The sequence below is a fragment of the Acomys russatus genome, chromosome 29 (assembly GCF_903995435.1).
Source record: "Acomys russatus chromosome 29, mAcoRus1.1, whole genome shotgun sequence".
NCBI lineage: Eukaryota > Metazoa > Chordata > Mammalia > Rodentia > Muridae > Acomys > Acomys russatus.
The window spans coordinates 43,366,624-43,386,993 of NC_067165.1; the positions used below are offsets into that span (position 1 = coordinate 43,366,624).

At 50.6% G+C, this 20,370-nt stretch overlaps 1 protein-coding gene across 2 annotated transcripts; it reads left to right on the plus strand.

The window, feature by feature from the left end:
- Positions 1-610: 610 nt before the first annotated feature.
- Positions 611-19,777, plus strand: Nol9 (nucleolar protein 9). Of its 2 annotated transcripts, none has more exons than XM_051171683.1 (12): positions 611-1,058; positions 2,218-2,437; positions 2,750-2,877; positions 7,308-7,443; positions 7,550-7,640; positions 8,157-8,254; positions 10,566-10,727; positions 11,513-11,816; positions 12,482-12,593; positions 15,997-16,174; positions 18,078-18,211; positions 19,624-19,777. In XM_051171683.1, the coding sequence occupies exons 1-12, from the start codon at positions 621-623 to the stop codon at positions 19,765-19,767; spliced, it is 2,145 nt and encodes a 714-aa protein (XP_051027640.1). In that variant the 5' UTR covers positions 611-620; the 3' UTR covers positions 19,768-19,777. The 2 variants fall into 2 exon arrangements, with proteins under 2 accessions (XP_051027640.1, XP_051027641.1); XM_051171684.1 differs by having other exon boundaries at positions 7,553-7,640.
- The last annotated feature ends 593 nt before the right edge of the window (positions 19,778-20,370 follow it).

Consider the following 20,370-nt stretch of genomic DNA (forward strand, 5'->3'; position numbering starts at 1 on the left):
GAGCTGACTTTTGCTTATTTTGTTTTTGAGGCAGTCTCTTGCCCTGTTGCCCAGGCTGACTTTGAACTCCAAAGCTCTGTCACCGGAGGCACTGACAGTACTGCTGGCCTCAGGAGAGAGTTACAGAACTAAACCTCAGGCCAAGCTTTGAGCTGGTGGCCTCAGTATTCAGATCATCCAAGTGTGCGCTAATCATGGTATATAACCTTGTCATCCAGGGTTTGCTCCCGTCAGCCAGAAGACAAATGTATGCAAACTCAGCTTAGACAAATCGGCCGAATTTGTTTTTAATGCCAATCCTGGGCGGTTTTTTTTTTTTTGGGCAGGAAGGAAAAAAAAGATCCCAGGTGGATTTCCTGAGAGGTGGCCCTGTGGTTAAATCCAAAGGTTTCGGCTCCCCCTCTCCAACGGGTGGGCTTTTGCATAATGTAAATGGGGCCCTGGGTGGCATCACAAAGTTTCCCTGAGCCAGCCCGAGCCTGCGTAAGGCCTGAAGTCTCTGATAATGTGCTGCAGAAACCAGCCAGGAGGGGACGCCAGCAGCTCTCCACGTCTTCCTCTGGGGGCGGGGCGCCGTAACCTCGCGAGATTCTCACGCCGGAAGTGTTCCGGGCTAAAGCATGGCGGACTCGGACGTGCCGCTCAAGCGGGTCGCGAGCCGCTCCTCTTGGCAGCGGGTCCGCAAGGCCCGGCCCCACCTCCTCCTCAGCCGCCGGGGCCGTCGGCGGTTTGGGGTCCTGACCCGCGGCGAGCTGCGGCGGCTGCGGAGGCGGCTGCTGCGGGCTCACGCGCTGGGCGGGGACTGGAAGCTCGGTGTCACCGCGGGCGCGCACGTGGCGGTAAAGTGCAAAGTGCGGACCCGCAGCCGCTCGGCGTCCCGCAGCCTGCCCACGCCCCGCAGCCTGCCCACGCTCGGCCGCCGCCAGCTCCCGCCCTGCAGCCAGCCCCCGCCCCGCAGCTGGCCGGAGCGCCACGTCCAGACGCAGTCGTTAAATATCTCCCAGCTCACGCGGGACCTAGGCTCGGGCCGTGTGCTGTTTCTGCTGCCGGGATGGGAGGTGAGTCGCCCGCGGGGAGCTGTTGGTGACCGGACTGTTATGCTTAGCCGCCCCTGTCACTCCGGACGCAGGTCGGATGCAAGATCGTCCTCATCCTCCTGCGCCGGAGTCCACTAGCTAGGCTATACTAGCAAATGAGTCGGATTCACCAGCGCTTAGCCCTCCCAGCTCCCACGGGAGTGACGATTGCCGCCTCTTTTCTTGTGTTTATGGGCCGAAAAACAAGGTAAGTAACTTGCACGAAGTTAGACAGCAGCAAGGCCGAGCCAGGAGTAAAACCTGAGGCAGTCTGACGTGGACCCTGGTCCCGGAGATTGCCCCTCTTAGGCCGGGAGTTGGAGACTTGGGGCTGCTGTGCGCCTATGTAAGCACGGGGCGGTAAAGTGTGTGAGCCTGTTGGGAGCTGCAGTGGGGGGGTGGGTATGGTGTTTAGAATTAGATTGAAAACCTGACGGATGTTGGCTACTTAGTACCGTGTAGTGTTATTGTTGTTTTTAGTGTGCGTGAGTGTTTTGCCTGCACACTGTACACAAAGTGCGTGCAGTATTTGCAGAGGCCACAAGAGGCCGTCGGATCCTCTAAAACTGCTGTTACAGAAGCTTGTGAGCTGCCATGTGGGTGTTTGGAACCAAACCCGGCTTCTCTGGTAGTAGAGCAGCCAGGACTCCTACACAAGGACCGCTTGTGTCGCCTGCTTTTGCAAATCCCACTGCTGTGGCATTTGATACTTAGAGATGGATTTCCTTGTCTGGTGTGGGAACGTACGGTTTGAATGCAAGCATGAGTTGCATGAGTTGAAGAAGCAGCCTCTTTTTTTTTTTGTAATAATTTTATGTGCATTGATGTGAGGGTGTCAGATCACCTGGAACTGGAGTTACAGACAATGGTGAGCTGCCATGTGGGTGCTGGGAATTGAACTCAGGTCCTTTGGAAGAGCAGACAGTGCTCTTAACCACTAAGCTATCTCTCCAGCCCCGAAGCAGCCTCTTTTACACAGCCAGTTCTAGGGGATACTAGGGCTACATCATGAGGTCCTGTCTCAAGGAATTAAAAAAAAAAAAAAAAAAATCCTATTGATTGGCAAATACCAAGTTAAGATTTTAGGCTTTTCCTGTCTTTGGTAGCAGTATCCGTATGTTTGTTTTTCTGTCCCTGCTAGGGTTTTACTTTCAGTGGGATCTGCCGTGTGACTTGCATCTACGGTCAGGTGGAAATATACGGCCATATCATCAAACAAGGCCAGCCTCCCCGGGACGTCTTCTCTGCCTACACCCATTCTTTCCTGACCATCAATGGGATTCAGGTCTCAGAACCCGAGAAAAGCGAAAAGGAGATCAGAAGGGAGATCCGGGCCCTGCTCAAGCCTCACACGAAACTGGGTAACTGCCCTCAGCTTCCCGCTTCCCGGCTGGCGGTGTTAAGTGTGTGTCTGAGGTGGGCCTTGTCCCCTGCCTACATCCTCACAGGGAGTCTTAGGTGTTAGAGCACAATTACTTCCACCGTTTCACACTAAAAGTTCTCCCAGACCGTGGAGCTAGCGCGTGGCAGACTGGGATGGTGTGTTTCCACCAGAGGTAGAAAAGCAGCTCTGCTCCACACCCTGGGCAAGCCTGTAGTTCACCCACGGGGCCAAAGCGCCGCGGATCTAGAGTTGTCACTACTTCTGAGGTGGCCTGCTCTTCTCTTCGCAGAGGACAGAAACTGGGCGCTAAAGTATTTATCTCACCTGGGCTCCATTCTGATGCTGGAGCGCCTGAGGACCCCTGCTGTGGACTTCATGAGCTCCTATAAGTGCGCATCCTATGTCTTCCGGCAGGAGGTAAGGCCAGTGCTTACTGTTCCTTTGCCGCCATGCAGCAGTCAGCCGAGTGCCTGCGTAGGGAGCTCTCTCAGCTCTGTCATGGCTGTGTCACGAGAGTGGGGTGGTGGTGGGGGTATCACATGTGCCAACAGTTAGACAGACTGAATAGTCCTGACTGATGTGTGGGTTCCGTTCCAGGTACTCACGGTAGGAGAGGAGCTCTCACTGATGTGCCCTCTGACCCCACTCACAGGCATAGCGTGTGCTCACATGAGCACTTACAGAACAGTTGTCATGAACATTTCCTTCTTCCTCAGTCTCATTGCCCAGCAGAAGCCGTCTCTTTGTCAGCTATGGTAGGACACCCAGGAGGATAAGGAGTCAGGGTCAGCTGGGCATGGTGGCCCACACCTTTAATCCCAGCACTCAGGAGGCAGAGGCAGGAGGATCACTGTGAGTTCGAGGCCAGCCTGGTCTACAATGCAAGTCCAGGACAGTCAAGGCTACACAGAGAAACCCTGTCTTGAAAAAAAAACCAAGGAGTCAGGGTCGTCTCCCCAGCTACACAGTTGTTTGAAGGCTACCCTGAGCTACATGGCACCGTGTCTCCAAAACACAGAAAAAGAAAGACCTCCAGTCGGAGGAGTATGCGAGTCTGCAGTTTGGAGAAAAGGGGAGGACTGTGAAATTGGGAGCCTGAAACAGAGAAAGTATCTGAGAACAGAAATTAGGTGACAGAAGCCAGGCATGCTGGCTCGTGCCTGTGACCTCAGCACTCAGGGGCAGAGTTAGGAGGATCTCTATTGAGTTCGAGGCCAGCCTGGTCTATAGAGTGAGACCAGGACAGCCAAGGCTACACAGAGAAACCCTGGGGGTGGTGTGGGGGGGATTAGGTGACACAGAGAGCACAAGCACACCGAGAGGAGACAGTATGAGGTCTGGGCCATGTCGCTCCAGAGGGAGTTAAGCTCTGGTAGCCACAAAGGCACCTGAGGAGTGACCAGGGTTGGAGGCGTTGCCAGGATAAGGCAGACCGAGAAAGGTACATGCAGAGATGAGCTGGACCGGACTGGATTTAGCAGATTGCTGAGGGACAGCCTCGTGATGGGGAAGAGAAAAATCAGAGGATTCAGAAGTAAAAGACTTTGTTTTAAAGGGAAAGGAAAGGAAAAAAAAGTGATGGTTACTAGGCTAGGTGTAATGGAGAGGTGGTTGTTGTTGTTGTTGTTAAAGGGAGTTAGGAAACACCACACATCGGGTGGCGAATGAAAGACAAAGACTAGAGGTGACCACAGTATTGTAGAGGGGAAGCCAGCTGGAGCCACCCTTGAGCCCCTGACAAATGAGTTGGATTATAAGGCCGTGTGTGTGTGTGTGTGTGTGTGTGTGTGTGTGTGTGTGTGTGTGTGTGTGTTTACAAACACATGCACAAGGATGTTCATGCATATAGTAGCCAGAGGACACCATGAGCTTTGTTTCTTAGGAGCTGCCTGTCTTTTGAGACAGTACTTGGCTGGACCGAAGCTTGCCAAGTAGGCTAGGCTGAAAGGCTGTCACAGCCTTTGTCTGCACCTCACAGGTGGCAAGTTACAAGTTCTTCTGGCCTCAAACTCAGGTCCTGGAGCTAAGCTGTTGCCCACCGCTTACAGGCATTTGTTTTGTTTAAGAACTTTTTTTGGGCTGGGCGTGATGGCGCACGCCTTTAATCCCAGCACTCGGGAGGCAGAGGCAGGCGGATCGCTGTGAGTTCGAAGCCAGCCTGGTCTACAAAGTGAGTCCAGGATGGCCAAGGCTACACAGAGAAACCCTGTCTCGAAAACCCCAAAAAAAAAAAAAAAAAAAAAAAAGAACTTTTTATTGGGTGTGTGGGGGTACATGCCTTTAAACCAGCACTCAGAGGGACAGATTTCTGTGAGTTAGAAGCCTGCCTGGTCTACAAAGCTACTCAGAGAAGCCTTGTCTCCAAAAAACAAACAACTTTTTTTGATTTTTATTTTACTTAAGTATTTATTTTGGTTTTTTAAAACAGGGTTTCTCTGTGTAGCCTGGCCATCCTGGAATTAGCTCTATAGACCAGGCTGCTTCTCAGGTGCTGGGGTTAAAGGAATGCCACCACTGCCCCAGGCTTTGCATAACTAAAACTTTTTTATTCTATTATTCTGTGTGCAAGTGTTTTGCTTGTATGTGCCTGTGCAACGTGTGTGCCGGTGCCTGAGGAGGCGGAGGGCTTGTGTGGGGTGCAGAGAACTCCCCCAGTCCCTCCAGGAGCAGCAGGAGCTCTTAACCACTCAGCCTGTGGCGTTTGTTGTTGTGGAGGCTGTGTACCTGTCTCAGAACAAACAAAAAATAAACAAATGCTAAAATTCTGAGTGTGCAGCGCCCCACCTGGCCGAGCAGACCGTTTATTTGCATAGCAGCAGAGGACAAATGTGGGGGAAGGTCAACAGTGAACAGAAGATTCCTTCTCGTGGTTCCGTCACCCTGGGGAAAGGAGCAAGGCGTCTGCCATGGGCCAGACAGTGCATGGCTTAGGAATTGCTGTAAGGTGGTTGGTTATGGGTGAGCGTTTATGGTTATTATTCCAGTATTTAATTATGTGGGTATATGCACGTGTGTGCAAAGTTTCTGTGAGGGCCAGAGGTGTGGGATCCCTCTGGCACCGAAGTTACAGGGGTTGGAAGCCACACGGCCCGGGAGCTCCAGTCTCTGGAAGAACTGGAAGTCCTTCTAGCCTCTGGGCCGACATTGCAAGCGCACCCACCTTTTTCACACACACACCCCATTTTGAGACAGTGTTACTACGTAGCCCACAGAGGCTTCAGATTTGTATTCCTCTTACCTTTAGAGGTCTAGGATCACAGACATGTGCTACACCATCGTGTAGCTTGTGTGGCTAAATATTTATTTATTTGTGGGGTCAGGACGTGATCTAGAGTGCGCTCCTCACCTGTCCCCACCTCCGCCTTGTACAAGTTCTCTTGCTGAGCCTTGGCCCTTCTGTTCCAGCTACTTACCCCAGGGTCCCGTCTCTGCTTCCCAAGTCCTGGCCTCACAGCAGCAACAGGTCCTTAGATTTACACACAGATGCTGGAGATTTGAACTTGACCTTAGTAACTAGAGCTTTATCCTCTGTGGCATTTCCCCAGCCCTTTATGTGATTGCATTTTGAGTTTTTTGTTGTTGTTTTTTGTTTGGTTGTTTGTTTTTTGTTTTGTTTGGTTTGGTTTGGTTTTTCAAGACAGGATTTCTCTCTGTAGCCTTGGCTGTCCTGGACTCAATTTGTAGACCAGGCTGGCCTTGAACTCACAGAGGTCCGCCTGCTTCTTCCTCCAGAGTGCTGGGATCAAAGGCATGAACCACCACGCCCAGCTGAGGAGTTTTTTGTTTTCATTTATATGTCTGTGTGTGTCTCTTATTTTCAGTAGGCTAGAAGATAGCATTAAATTTCCTGAAGCTGTCTGACAAGCACACTGTCTGCTGTCTGCCATGGGCGCTGGGGACCAGGCTCTGCTCTCTCCAGCTCCGGTTACATTTTCATTCTCTGCAGGAGAAACTCTGGGAGGGGAGGCAGCCAAGGCAGGAATGCCCCCGCCCTGTGTGTGTGTGTGTGTGTGTGTGTGTGTGTGTGTGTGTGTGTGTGTGTGTGAGAGAGAGAGAGAGAGAGAGAGAGAGAGACAGAGACAGAGACAGAGACAGAGACAGGGTCTCTCTGTGTTAGCCTTGGCTGTCTTCACAATGATCCACCTGCCTCTGCCTGTGCCAGAATTAAAGGCGTGCGCCACCACGCCCGGCAGAATGCCCTTTTTGATTTTTCAAACTGAGCTGCTGATTGCCTGAGAGTGTTTTTGGGCGTGTCCTCCCCTCGTGTGTGGTGGATGTTTTCACCTGGTCCTCCCACGTCGGCCAACTCCTGGCCTTCGCAGTTTCTCTGCTCCCCTGGGCACCTACCCTCTTTACCCTTCAGCTCAGTTTGCATCTGTCCTGTGTTTTGTGTTTTCAGAGGCGGTCTTGACTTTATTTCAGATCACCAGGCTGTCCCGCTGTGGCTTCTGTTGAACTTTTCCACCTTTTTTTTTCTCTTGAGACAGGGTTTCTCTGTGTAGCCTTGGCTGTCCTGGACTCACTTTGTAGACCAGGCTGGCCTTGAACTTACAGTGATCCACCTGCCCCTGCCTCCTGAGTGCTGGGATTAAAGGCATGTGCCACCATGCCTGGCACTTTTCCACATTTTCATGCCTTCTTTTTCTCCTGAGGCATGAGAGTGTGTGTAAGCTGTGAAAACAGACATGTACTTGAGGAAGAGTGGGCAGGACACACTGATGGGACATTGAGAGAGGGGAACCAGGGCTTTTTAATTTTGTAACTCAACTATATGAAGCTTATTAACTTAGAAGCAAGCAAGTGTACATTTTTAAACCTCTCCTTACAGTTTGTGTGTTGTGTTTCAGAGCCCTCCTGTGAAGATTAACCCAGAGTATGTAACACTGAGGACAGTTGGCATCAGAAGGCAGAGAAGGAAGAAAGGCATTTGCTTGAGTGAGAGCGGGCTCTGTGCCCTGGAGGAGTTGGTCAACGTGTCCCGAGGTGAGGGTTGCCTCTTGTTCAAGCCGTGTCCTCAGGGCCTCATTCACTGCTAGAATCCCCAGGACCGGCTGGCACCAGGCCTCACTGTTTGTTTTACCTGCAAAAGTAGATGGCTGCCCTGTCATCCTGGTGTGTGGCGCTTGTGACATTGGAAAATCAACATTCAATAGAATACTGATTAACCAGTTATTAAACAGGTAAGCATGCTTGTGTTATCTTTCTCATCTGGGCATGAAGTGAGAGTCAAGTGGAAAAATCTGGTTCTGTTTGATATTGGTGGCATGGTCTCCCTCGCTACACCCAGCTGTCCTCCTGCCTCATCCCCCCCCCCCCCGCACTCCCCCCTCAGTGCTGAGATTACAGGTGGTAACCCACCATGCCCAGCTTGTTGGAGAGACTTGAAGTAGGGATTGTGTACAGCTCTATGCGCTGTCACTTGGGCAGTGGCACCGATCCACAGGCTGACTCTGACCTATAGAGGAGAGGTGCTTGGCATTGGGTCTGTATTGGTCCAGGTATTAACCCAGGACTGAGCCCTGTTCTGCTTTGGAGATCACCTTGCCTGTTGTAAGTGTACAGGGCTTTGCCTGCACTGGGGCCCTCGTCTTTGGAGTACAGCAGCTACAAGGCCACACAGGATGATGACATCTGTGTCACAAATCACTCCCACAGAGGAAGGCTGCTGAGGTTTGTCTCTCTCTAACAACTTGCAGCATTCCCGTAGCTGATTATCTGGAGTGTGATCTGGGGCAGACGGAGTTCACTCCCCCTGGCTGCATCGCTTTACTGAACATCACAGAACCGATTCTGGGTATGTAGCTCCTGAAGAACTCCTCATGTAAAGCATGCAGAGTGGACTGCACTGCCTTGCAATAATTTTATTTTATGTGCATCGGTGTGTTGCCTGCATGTATGCTGGTGTGAGGCTGGTGATTGCTTGGAACCAGAGTTACAGTCAGTTGCAAACTAAAAATTGAAGCCAGGTCCTATGGAAGAGCAGGCAGTGCTCTTACCTGCTGCCCATCTCTCAGCACTGTTCTATGTAAGTGACAAACACATCTCTCCCTCAGGTGATCTGTGTGTCTACAGGAGACAGCCCTGACCCAGTGCTGCTGAGCAGGGTGCGGGTGCTGTCATATAAACCATAAATGTGACCATTTTAGCTACTCCTGGGTGTGTACTTCAGGGGTGTGAAATCTGCTTACAGTACTGCAGCGCATTGCTACATCCAGATTTTTTTAGTTTTGGTTGTGAGCCTAGCCTTTAGTGGCTGAGCCATCTCTCCAGCCACAGATTTGCGCCCCCATGCCCCACCCCCACTCCCACAGGGTTTCTCTGTGTAACCTTGGCTGTTCTGGACTTTCTTTGTAGGCCAGGCTGGCCTTGAACTAAGAAAGGTCTCTCTGCCTCTGCCTCTGCCTCTGCCTCCCTGAGTGCCACCATGCCCAGCACCCTGTTTTGTTTCTTAAATGTTACCCTTACTTATTTTGAGTGGCAGTTGAGTACACGTGTCTCTGCACACACACGTAACATGTAGAAGTCAATGACAACTGCAGGAGTCAGTGTCCCCCCTGGGGAGGTTCCGGGGCCTGAGCGCTGGCCCTCAGCTGTGGCCTTTTTACTTATTTACCCTGTCTCAAAAACAAAAAAACAAACGAAAAAACCAGATTTATTTATTCTATATACATTGCTCTGCCTACATGTACACCTGCATAGAAGAGGGTATCAGATTGCATTATAGATGGTTGTGAGCCACCACATGGTTGCTGGGAATTGAACTCAGGACCTCTGGAAGAGCAGGCGGCGCCCTTAACCTCTGAGCCATCTCTCCAGCCCTGAGCTGTAGCTTTATTTATTTATTTATTTATTTAAATATTTTATTCAAATTTCAGTTTATGTGCATTGGTGTGAGAGTATCAGATCTTGAAGTTACAGACAGTTGTGAGCTGCCATGTGGGTGCTGGGAATTGAACCCAGGTCCTTTGGAAGAGCAGGCAGTGCTCTTAACCACTGAGCCATCTCTCCAGCCGCAACTAGCTTCTTTTAAAGATTTACTTTAAATTAATGTGGGGAGTGTGGAGTGTGAGCGCCTGAGTGCGGGTGTCCTTGGAGCCAGCTTTATGTTCCCCTGAAGCTGGGGCGAGAGGTGATTGTCAACCTCGGAACCCTGGGGACCAGACCCAGGCCTCTGCCAGAGCAGGGCGTGCGCTCCTGCCACCAAGCCCTTGCTTTGGTTTCTGTCTGGGTTGTTTGTTTTGGTTTGGTTTTTTTTTTTTCCCCTTTTTGGGGTGTTGGGGGGTGCTCTCACTATGTGGCTCTGGCTAACCTGGAACCTTCTGTCCTGGAGCTCACACAGTTCCACTTACTGTGCCTCCCAAAGTCTGGGATTAAAACTATGTACCACCCCTCATAAGGGTCATTGCAGGTCATTGACTGAATGTCCAATAAGCTGGAGGCCAAAGGTGGGAGGCTCGTAGTTACATCCCAGGAACCTGGATCTGTTGTAGCCATGTCAGAACATGATTGGAATTGAGTTACACACATGAAACTGGAAGTGCTCTTCTTTGTCAGGGTTGGCTGGGGACACAGAATCCTGCCTGTTGTTTGGTGGCCGTGGCATAGTTGCTTTTGCTTGGCAGTGCTGTGGGTAGTGCCTCAAGAGCAGCGGTTGGTTCTCATCCTATGGGTCCTGACCCCCACGGTGCATATCAGACACACACATTATGATTCTTTCTTTTTTTTTTTTTTTTTTTTGGTTTTTTTTTTTTTTTTTTTTTTTTTTTTTGGTTTTTTTCGAGACAGGGTTTCTCTGTGTAGCCTTGACCATCCTGGACTCACTTTGTAGACCAGGCTGGCCTCGAACTCACAGCGATCCGCCTGCCTCTGCCTCCTGAGTGCTGGGATTAAAGGCGTGCGCCACCACGCCCGGCTCCACATTATGATTCTTAACAGCAGCAGAACTGCAGCTCTGAAGTAGCACTGAAGTGATTTTATGGTGGGGCCATCACAGCACAAGGAAGTGTGTTAAAGGGCTGCAGCACGAGGGAGGTGGAGGCCACTGCCCTAGAGCATGCATGTCTTAGGAACGTGCCTGGTCACTGACTCCTGCTTTTATGTCCTAGGACCACCTTACACCCACCAGAGGCGGCCACAGCGGATGGTGTACTACGGGAAGATGAACTGTCATAATGACCATGAGAACTACATTGAGATCATAAAGTATGTGATGAGGGATTACAAGAGAGAGGCCCCACTTATCATCAACACCATGGGCTGGGTGACGGGTAAGCCTGGGTACACGTGTTGCGCGTTTACAGGGTGCCCTGTGGTGTCCCATACATGTGTACATAATGCTCAAATGAGGGTGAGCGTCTGCTCCTCCTACCACCACCTCCCCAGTGCAGAGAATACAGGCATTGTCCTTGAGGTCCATTTTATGTGGTGCTGAGGGCCTCCTGCATAGTGAGCAAATGTCTTACCAAGTGAGCCGCAGTTAGTTGCAGCTTCTGGGCTTTGGGGCTGTCCTGGAGACCGCTCTGTAAAGGAGGCTGGCCTTGAACTCAGAGATCTGCCTGCTTCTGGTGTGCACCATCACTGCCTGGCTTTTGTTGTTGTCGTTGGTTTTGTTTGTTTTTTGGTTTTTTGAGACAGGGTTTCTGTGTTGCCTTGGCTGTCCTGGACTCACTTTGTAGACCTTGAACTCACAGTGATCCGCCTGCCTCTGGCTCCTGAGTGCTGAGATTAAAGGCGCGCACTACCTTGCCTGGTTGTTGGTTATTTTTTAATTAATTGACTGATTTTTCTGTTCTTCCTTTCTTTTTGCAGGAGGGTGGCAGTGTTTGAGACAGGGTTTATATGTGTAGCCTTGGCTGTCCTGGACTGTAGACCAGGCTGGCTTAGAACTTGCTGGGATTAAAGGCTTGCACCATCGCACCCGGCCTGATTTTTCTGTTATGTCAAATACTGTATGCAGTGTCCTTGGAAGCCAGAAGGGGGCAGCGGATTTTGTGAGGTGTGCACAGGCTGCCGGGCCATGGCTTCTTGTCTGACAGGGTTTCTTCCTTCACAGATGAGGGGCTGATGCTGCTTGTTGACCTGATCCGACTGCTGTCCCCCAACTATGTCGTTCAGCTGTCTTCCGGCCGGGGTAAAATAATGCCGGCTCTCACCGCCGAGTACGTGGATTTCACAGATGGCCTGTATACAAAGAGCAAGATCAAGAGGCGATACCGGCCTTTTGAAATTCAAGAATTTGGAAACAATCTGGAATTTGCTGATGAAGAGAAAGACTCTAGTTCATTTTCCGTCTTTACTGGACATAAACTGATCTCTGTTCACTCAGAGTTTATATGTAGTAAAAATGAAAAAAATAGGTAGGTAAAGCATCGCTGGGGTAAGGGTTGGTGCGTCCTGTTGCTGAGCAGCTTTTGTGTTCTCATTCAGAAAGACTGAGTCCTGAAGCTGGTCATGGCCTTATGTGCCACCCATCACCTGGGAGGTAGAGGCGGGCATCATGAGGTCAAGGCCCTGTAAGTGGAAAGGAGAGAGTAATTCTGTAAGGTTTCAGGTTTACCACAGCTGCACATTTAAAGGAGACTGATTCCTAGTGGGAACACAGATGGGGCAGGGTTCTGGTTCTGCTGCCCAGGGCCAAGGCGTCCTTAGGCTTTCTGCTGTTGGGAGGATTACGTCAGGGCAGGGCTGTAGGTGGAGAGGGCAGGCGCGTGGGCGTGCTGGCAGGTCTAACCCAGAGCCACAAGCTCGGCCCTCAGGTTTGAGGATCTCTTGAAAGAGCAAGTATTGCTGGGCATGGTGGCGCACGCCTTTAATCCCAGCACTCAGGAGGCAGAGGCAGGCGGATCGCTGTGAGTTCAAGGCCAGTCTGGTCTACAAAGCGAGTTCAGGACAGTCTAGGCTAAACGGAGAAACCCTGTCTTGGGGGGAAAAAAGAGCACGTCTAGTGTGCCTGCTTGGTCAGGCGTTGCTGTTCCGGGCGTGGTGTCGCTTTCTACTCACCTTGCTCTGCTCTACTTTTCAGGGCCAAATACAACAGAATTTTCCGCGATCTGGCAGTGTTAGGCTACCTTAGCCAGCTGATGCTGCCAGTGCCAGAGCCACTTAGTCCTTTGCACAGCCTGACACCCTATCAGGTAATCAGAGCTGGTGGGAGAAATTGTCTGATGCTGATAAGATGCTTGAGGCTTCCCGGTGTCCTGGGCACTCTGTCTACTCCTTTGTAACTCTTTGCTTGCCTAGTTCTTGAAACAGCCCTGTGATGTGGGTTGTTGTATTATCCCCACTTTTCAGATGTAAAGACTAAGGGACAGTGAGGCTGGGTCAACTAGCAAAAGATGCACAGCTGGCACGTGGTCCTTGGCAGGCAAGCCCAGTGTCTGTTGTGGACTGTAGCTTCACGTCAGCTGTAAGTTACCCGACTAGCGGCCAGGCCATCCAGCTGGTGGGGTAGTACCTGACTCTCAGGATGCTCCTGGGCTGGAACCTAGAGCACCTCCTGGTACCTGGTTATTGCTGTTGGGGTCAACACCAAAGCCGTTACAGCCTGGAGTCCCAGCTGTTAGGAAATGCTTTGGGGAAACCAGTATGCTGTTCTAGGGTGGTGGATGCTGAGCATGACAGCAGAAGTGCTTGTTTACTGCAGGTGATTGAACCCAGAGCCTTTCCCATGCTGTGTGTGCATACAGACACATGCACACACAGTCTTAGGTTACTTTTCTATTTCTGTGACAAAACACCATGACTAAGGCAGCTGATAAGAGAGAGAGATTGATTGGGCTGCTGCTGCGGAGAGCAAAGCAAAGGCACGAGCAGCAGGGACAACTGAGACCACTTTCTATTTTTGGGGGGAGGGGGGTTTAGAGAAAAGGTTTCTCTGTGTAGCCTTGTAGCCTTGGCTGTTCCGGAACTCACTCTGTAGTGGCCTCGAACTCAGAAAGATCCACCTGCCTCTGCCTCCTGAGTGCTGAGATTAAAGGCGTGCGCCACCTCTGCCCGCCTGAGACTACACATCTTGATTCACAAGTAGGAGGCAGAGGCACACTGAGAATTGCCCCAGAGCTCACCCCCACTCCAGTGCCACACCTCCTAATCCTTCCAAAGCAGTTCCACCAACATTCAAACTTATGAACTTATTCAAACCACCAGACACACACTCAAGGACATATGCATATACGTGCATGTACACATGTGGGTGTGCACATAGCAGCTTTCTTTGTTTGGTTTGGTTTTTGAGACAGGGTTTCTCTGTGTAGCCTTGAATGTGCTGGACCTTGATCTGCAGACCAGGCTGGCCTCGAACTCAGATCCACCTGCCTCTGCCGTGCCTGCGCCCCCCCCCCCCCCCCCCGAGTGCTGGGGTTACAAATGTGTGCCACCACTGTCCAGCTACCTTTTTTGTTTTTAAAACATTTACTTTAAAGAAAAGCAGGAGTGTCAACATATATCTCCACAGCAGAGCAAGAGCTCCTTGTCCTTTTTACACAGGAGAAAACTGTTGTGGCATGACTACCTGGATGTGTTCTTGGGGTTTGGGGTTTTGTTGTTGTTGTTGTTTTTGTTTTTTTTCCAAGATAGGGTCTCTCTGTGTATCCTTGACTGTCCTGGACTTGCTTTGTAGACCAGGCTGGCCTCAAAAGGTTTTGGGCTTTTTGTTTTGTTTTGTTTTTTTTGGTTGGTTGGTTTGGTTTGGTTTTCTTTTTTTTTCCCCGTTTTTTGAGACAGGGTCTCTCTGTGTAGCCTTGACTGTCCTGGACTTGCTTTGTAGACCAGGCTGGCCTTGAGCTCACAGCGATCCACCTGCCTCTGCCTCTCGAGTACTGGGAGTAAAGGTGTGCACCACCATTCCCGGCTAGGATGTATTTTTAAAAAAGTCAAAGTGAGTCTAGGATAGCCAAGACTCCACAGAGAAACCTTGTCTTGAAAAACCAAAAAAAAATTTTTTTAAGTCACTTTGTGTTTACGTCTAGGTGAAGTGACAGGTGGCTAAGCCCTAGAGCCCCCTGCTCTGCTCTACTTTCCGTTCTTATACTGTTGAGGATTAAAGTGGTCATGGCACATGTTCTAGAAAAAAACATAAAACACTCCAAGATCATATCTAAACATGAACATGATGGGCAATTTGCAGTGGGTTTGCTTTTTAAAAGAAAGGAAGCAAAATTAATATTCAACAAAACACAGCTGATAAAGCCTGCAAGAACCCAGAAGAAAAGTTGGGCTAAGACTGGAGTGGTAGCACTGGCTGTCACTCTCCTGTGGCTGCCAGCACCTCCTGGGCCATCCCTTACTGTCCTGTAAACTGCTGGCTCTGGTTTTCTTTTTTTTTTCTTTCTTTCCTTTTTTGTTTTGTTTTGTTTCTTCGAGACGGGGTTTCTTTGTGTAGCCTTGGCTGACCTAGACTCTTGGTAGATCAGGCTGGCCTCGGACCAACAGCTATCTGCCTGTCTCTGCCTCCTGAGTGCTGGGATTAAAAGCGTGCACCACCATGCCCGGCTGACTGGTTTTCTTGGCCAATGTCTGAATAGCTTTTCCCTAATCAATCAATCAATCTACAAAGAAATGTCCCGAAAGCCTACAAGTTGAAACTGGTGCTAGTGCTTTCACCCCTGGTTTGTTTAAGTTGAGGGGAGAAAGGCATGAAGATAGAGTAGACAGAAGCTCAGGAAGGAGGGAGGCACGTAACCCCGGCTGCCTTGGACTTCTCAGCCTCTGCCTCTGCCTCTGCCTGCCCCGTGCTGGGAGAGTATGCATGTGCCGCCACACCCAGTGTTTTGTGGTGTGAGGGAGTCAGCCCAGGGCCTCCTGCCTTGTAGGCCATTTCCTAATTTGTGCTTTCTGAACCTAGATTTTGGCTGGGTATGATGGAACATGCCTGTAACTCCAGCATTGGGGAAAACAGAGACAAGGAAATCCCTGGAGCTTGCTGGTCAGTCATTCTGGCCCAATCAGCAAGCTTTGGGTTCAATGAGAGCCTTTTCTCAGAACAACAAAGTAGACCCTGGTGTGGTGCCCTATCGGATCTCTGCTTTGAGGCAGCCTGGTCTACACATTGAATTCCAGACAAGCCTGGGCTACACAGTGAGACTTTGTCTTCAAGAAAATCCTGAAAATCAACCCAACATGGAGAGTGATGAAGAGACGATATCCCATGTGCATGTGCACATGTGACCACATATGAACACATACAGCACAATTAGGGCATCTTTGTGTTAGCCATGTAGCCCATGCCTGTTAATTCAGGCTTGTAAGCCCAAGGCAGGCCTCATGTGGTGGCCTGTAATCCCAGCACTTTTGAGGTATAGCCAGGTAGTTCCCTCTCTGAGTTCAAGGCCAGCCTGGCCTACAAGGTGAGTCCAGGACAGCCAAGATGACACAGTGAAGCCTTGTCTCAAAGGAAAAAAGGGGGGCAGGGGGCATGACCTAAGGCGATAGCTGGCACATCTGAGGCCCCCCCCGGACTATGCAGAGACTGTGTCTCAGGAGAAGGCCTCTCAGACAGAAGCTGATCAGAGACAGTGCACACTTATGGTTTGTTCTCAGGTCCCCTTCAGTGCTGTCGCTGTCCGGGTCACTCACGCAGATGTCGCCCCTGCCCACATACTGTATGCCCTGAATGCAAACTGGGTTGGCCTCTGCAAGATCGTGGACGACATGAAAGGATACACTCGGGGTCCCATCCTGCTCGCCCAGAACCCCATATGTGACTGTTTGGGCTTTGGTGAGTTGAGAATAAGTGATGCCTGCCCTGTCCCCTATAGACAGCTGGCCTTGACCTTCATACCTGCCCCCCACATAGACAGCTGGCCTTGACCTTCATACCTGCCCCCCACATAGACAGCTGGCCTTGACCTTCATACCTGCCCCCCACATAGACAGCTGGCCTTGACCTTCATACCTGCCCCCCACATAGACAGCTGGCCTTGACCTTCATACCTGCCCCCCACATAGACAGCTGGCCTTGACCTTCATACCTGTCCCCCACATAGACAGCTGGCCTTGACCTTCATACCTGCCCCCCACATAGACAGCTGGCCTTGACCTTCATACCTGCCCCCCACATAGACAGCTGGCCTTGACCTTCATACCTGTCCCCCACATAGACAGCTGGCCTTGACCTTCATACCTGTCCCCCACATAGACAGCTGGCCTTGACCTTCATACCTGCCCCCCACATAGACAGCTGGCCTTGACCTTCATACCTGCCCCCCACATAGACAGCTGGCCTTGACCTTCATACCTGTCCCCTATAGACAGCTGGCCTTGACCTTCATACCTGCCCCCTATAGACAGCTGGCCTTGACCTTCATACCTGTCCCCTATAGACAGCTGGCCTTGACCTTCATACCTGTCCCCCACATAGACAGCTGGCCTTGACCTTCATACCTGTCCCCTATAGACAGCTGGCCTTGACCTTCATACCTGTCCCCTATAGACAGCTGGCCTTGACCTTCATACCTGTCCCCCAGATAGACAGCTGGCCTTGACCTTCATACCTGTCCCCCAGATAGACAGCTGGCCTTGACCTTCATACCTGTCCCCCAGATAGACAGCTGGCCTTGACCTTCATACCTGTCCCCTATAGACAGCTGGCCTTGACCTTCATACCTGTCCCCTATAGACAGCTGGCCTTGACCTTCATACCTGTCCCCCACATAGACAGCTGGCCTTGACCTTCATACCTGCCCCCCACATAGACAGCTGGCCTTGACCTTCATACCTGCCCCCCACATAGACAGCTGGCCTTGACCTTCATACCTGCCCCCCACATAGACAGCTGGCCTTGACCTTCATACCTGCCCCCCACATAGACAGCTGGCCTTGACCTTCATACCTGTCCCCCCATAGAGACAGCTGGCCTTGACCTTCATACCTGTCCCCCACATAGACAGCTGGCCTTGACCTTCATACCTGTGTGTTGTATTGTTTGGTGCCTTTCGCTAGAGAGATGAGTGTCTTTCCCTGCACTCCTAGGTGACAAGTTCTGTCACCTCCATCAGTTACCCAAGGCCTTTCTGTTAGCTCATTTTGATCCTCACATCTGAACATGGGGATTCTTTGTGTAAATTTTTTGAATTGCACTTTAACATTTATTTTTAGGTAGGCATTGTGGCTCATTCCAGAAGACCCAGGCAAGTGGACCTCTGTGAATTTGAGGACAGTCTGGTCTACTTAGCAAGTTTTTGGATAAAACAAGGATTACGTAGATGCTATCTCAAAAAAAAAAAAAAGAGAGAGAGAGAGAGAAAAGAAATTCTTTTTAATTATGTGGGGATGTGCACATGGGGTTAGAAGCACTTGAGTCAAGAGCTGGAGTCACGGGTGGTTGTGAGCTGCCAGCAGCTGGTGCTGAGAGCTGACCCTGGGTCCTGTGGGGGAGTAGCAAGCACCTTAACCCTGCCGGGCCTCCTCATCAGCCCCATGGGGGCAGAACTGAGTCACCATATGGGTTCTAGAAATAGAACTTGGGTCCTTTGCAAGAACAGCAAGTGTTCTTAACTGTTGAGTCATATGTTCACCCCCAAAATGAAAATTTAAAATTCTTCATGTCAAGGTTGACCTTACTTCTGTGGTTGAAATGTGTAGCATCTACAGAATGGCTGCTCTTGCTCTGTATCTTGAAGGTATCTGCAGAGGCATCGACATGGAGCAGCGGCTCTATTACATCCTCACCCCTTTGCCTCCAGAAGAGTTAAGAACTGTGAACTGTCTGCTGGTGGGCGCCATTTCCATTCCACATTGTATTTTCAGGAAACAGGTAAGGCCACGAGGCCCTGTTGGTCCTTCAACGAGCCTGGGCAGGTAGGGCTTAGCTGAAACTGTCAGTGGCCAAGGAGAATGACACAAGATGTGATGTTGGGATCCTCGAAGGTTCCAGTTAGGAGCCCAGGGTGTGAAGGCAGAGGAGCCTCCACAGGACCGCCCTTCTGTGCGCAGTCTTGTTTCCTTATTTTGGAGTCTTGGTTGACCTGAAACTCCATTTGTAGACCAGGTTGGTCTCCCAAGTGCAGGGATTAAAGGGTGCTTGTTCTGAGGCAAACTGGGAAGGCACAGCGGCGCTCATCCGCATGGCCCAACGCCAGTGTTGGTTGAGTGGCCAGAGGTCGTGGTTGTATTTAGCTCTCATCTTATTTGAAAGAAGCACCCTGCATGTCCACCATCTCTCATGGTGTTTGGTGTGTGTGGGATTGGGCGAGTGACAGGAAATGGAGGCATGCTTGTGGCTGGCTGGCTTATCTTTTAAAAGGCTGGAGTGGTTAAGAGCACTGACATTCTTCCAGAGGTCCTGAGTTCAATTCCCAGCAACCACATGCTGGCTCACAACCATCTATAATGAGATCTGGTGCCCTCTTGTGGTGTGCATGAAGACAGTGTACTCATATACATAAAATAAATAAATAAATAAATAAATAAATAAATCTTTTTTTTTTTTTAAGGGCTAGAGAGATGACACAGTAGTAAGAACTGGCTGCTCTTGTAGAGGACCTGTGTTAAAGTCCCAGCATCCACATGACATTCACATTAAAGTTTAAAAAGGAGATGCTGGGCAGTGATGACACACTCCTTTAATCCCAGAACTCTATGAAGGAGAGGCAGGTGGATCTCTGTGAGTTTGAGGCCAGCCTGGTCTACAAAATGAGTTCTAGGACAGCCAGAGTGGTTACGTGAGAAACCTTGTCTCAAAAAACAACAAAAAGAGGCCTTTTAGAAACATCCTGAGTGAGCTGGGCGTGGTGGCGCACATCTTTAATCTCAGCACGCAGGAGGCAGAGGCAAACTGAACTCTGAGTTCAAGGCCAGCCTGGTCTACAAAGTGAGTCCAGAACAGCCAAGACTACACAGAGAAACCCTGTCTCGAAAAATGAAAGAAAGAAATATCAAGTGCTTAGTGCCACACCTGTAATCCCAGCACTCTAGGAGGCAGAAGCAGGCAAATCTCTATGAGTTCGAGGCCAGCCTGGTCTACAGAGGGAGTCCAGGACAGCCAAAACTACAGAGCAACCCTGTCTTGAAAAACAAAACAACAACAACAAAACCATCCCAAGTGTCTCAAGCTTCAGGGACTTGCTGCCTAGCTGCCTCCTTACTGGCTTCCACTTGAAGGGTCCCTCTGCTCCTCCGGGCGCTCTAGACAGGTCTCTAGACTGACTCTTTGTGTCTTCATTTCAGCCTGGGCCTGAAGGGACAGTTCCTTATGTCACCACCAGTTATAATTTTAAACTTCTTGGAGCAACAGAGAAAATTGGAGAAAGGCAGTATGGAAATGCTTTGCCCCGGTACAAACTCTATCAAAAACGGAAAACAAGGCGTTGATGCGGAGAAAGACTTTGGTCAGCAGACTCAGTGGGGCTTTGTGACCGTGGACATCAAGTTACCGGGAAATGTGCTGCGTTAAAATAGTTCAAGCCCCTCCATTTTCTTTTTCCCTCTAAGACAGGGTCTAAGACAACTCAGACTGGCCTAAAGCTCTGGGTCCCCCTGTGTCCACCGTCCACGTGTGGCATTACAAGCCTGTGCCCCCACTGTCCACCGTCCACATGTGGCATTACAAGCCTATGCCCCCACACTAGCTTTCCAGCATTGCTCTTACGCCGTTTGATCTCAAGCTTGGCCCTGGACCTCCTTACACCTGGGTAAGTGGAGTGTCTCCTACAGAGCGGCACCGCAGTGACGAAAGTTAGCATCTTCGTGAACAGGAAGAGCAGGACATCTGAGAGTTCTCCAAGGACCTGATGCTGGAACTGGGATCAAAGTAAGGAAATCATGGCCACAGAAATATGCCAAGAAATAAGGCAGCAGGCTGACCACAGGTCCTCTGCGCAGTGCAAGGACTGCCTGGGACGAGAGGGAGGGGCTGACTTTGAGCCAAGTGGACCTTACCAGTCAGGTGAGGTGACTCAAAATCCTGATCCTTTG

Excerpts from the sequence above, each read along its gene's own strand:
- Nol9 (XM_051171683.1), top strand. The coding sequence starts at position 621 with ATGGCGGACTCGGACGTGCCGCTCAAGCGGGTCGCGAGCCGCTCCTCT. Across the intron at positions 7,641-8,156 it reads ATTAACCAGTTATTAAACAG|CATTCCCGTAGCTGATTATC; the intron begins GTAAGCATGCTT and ends AACAACTTGCAG. Across the intron at positions 10,728-11,512 it reads CACCATGGGCTGGGTGACGG|ATGAGGGGCTGATGCTGCTT; the intron begins GTAAGCCTGGGT and ends CTTCCTTCACAG.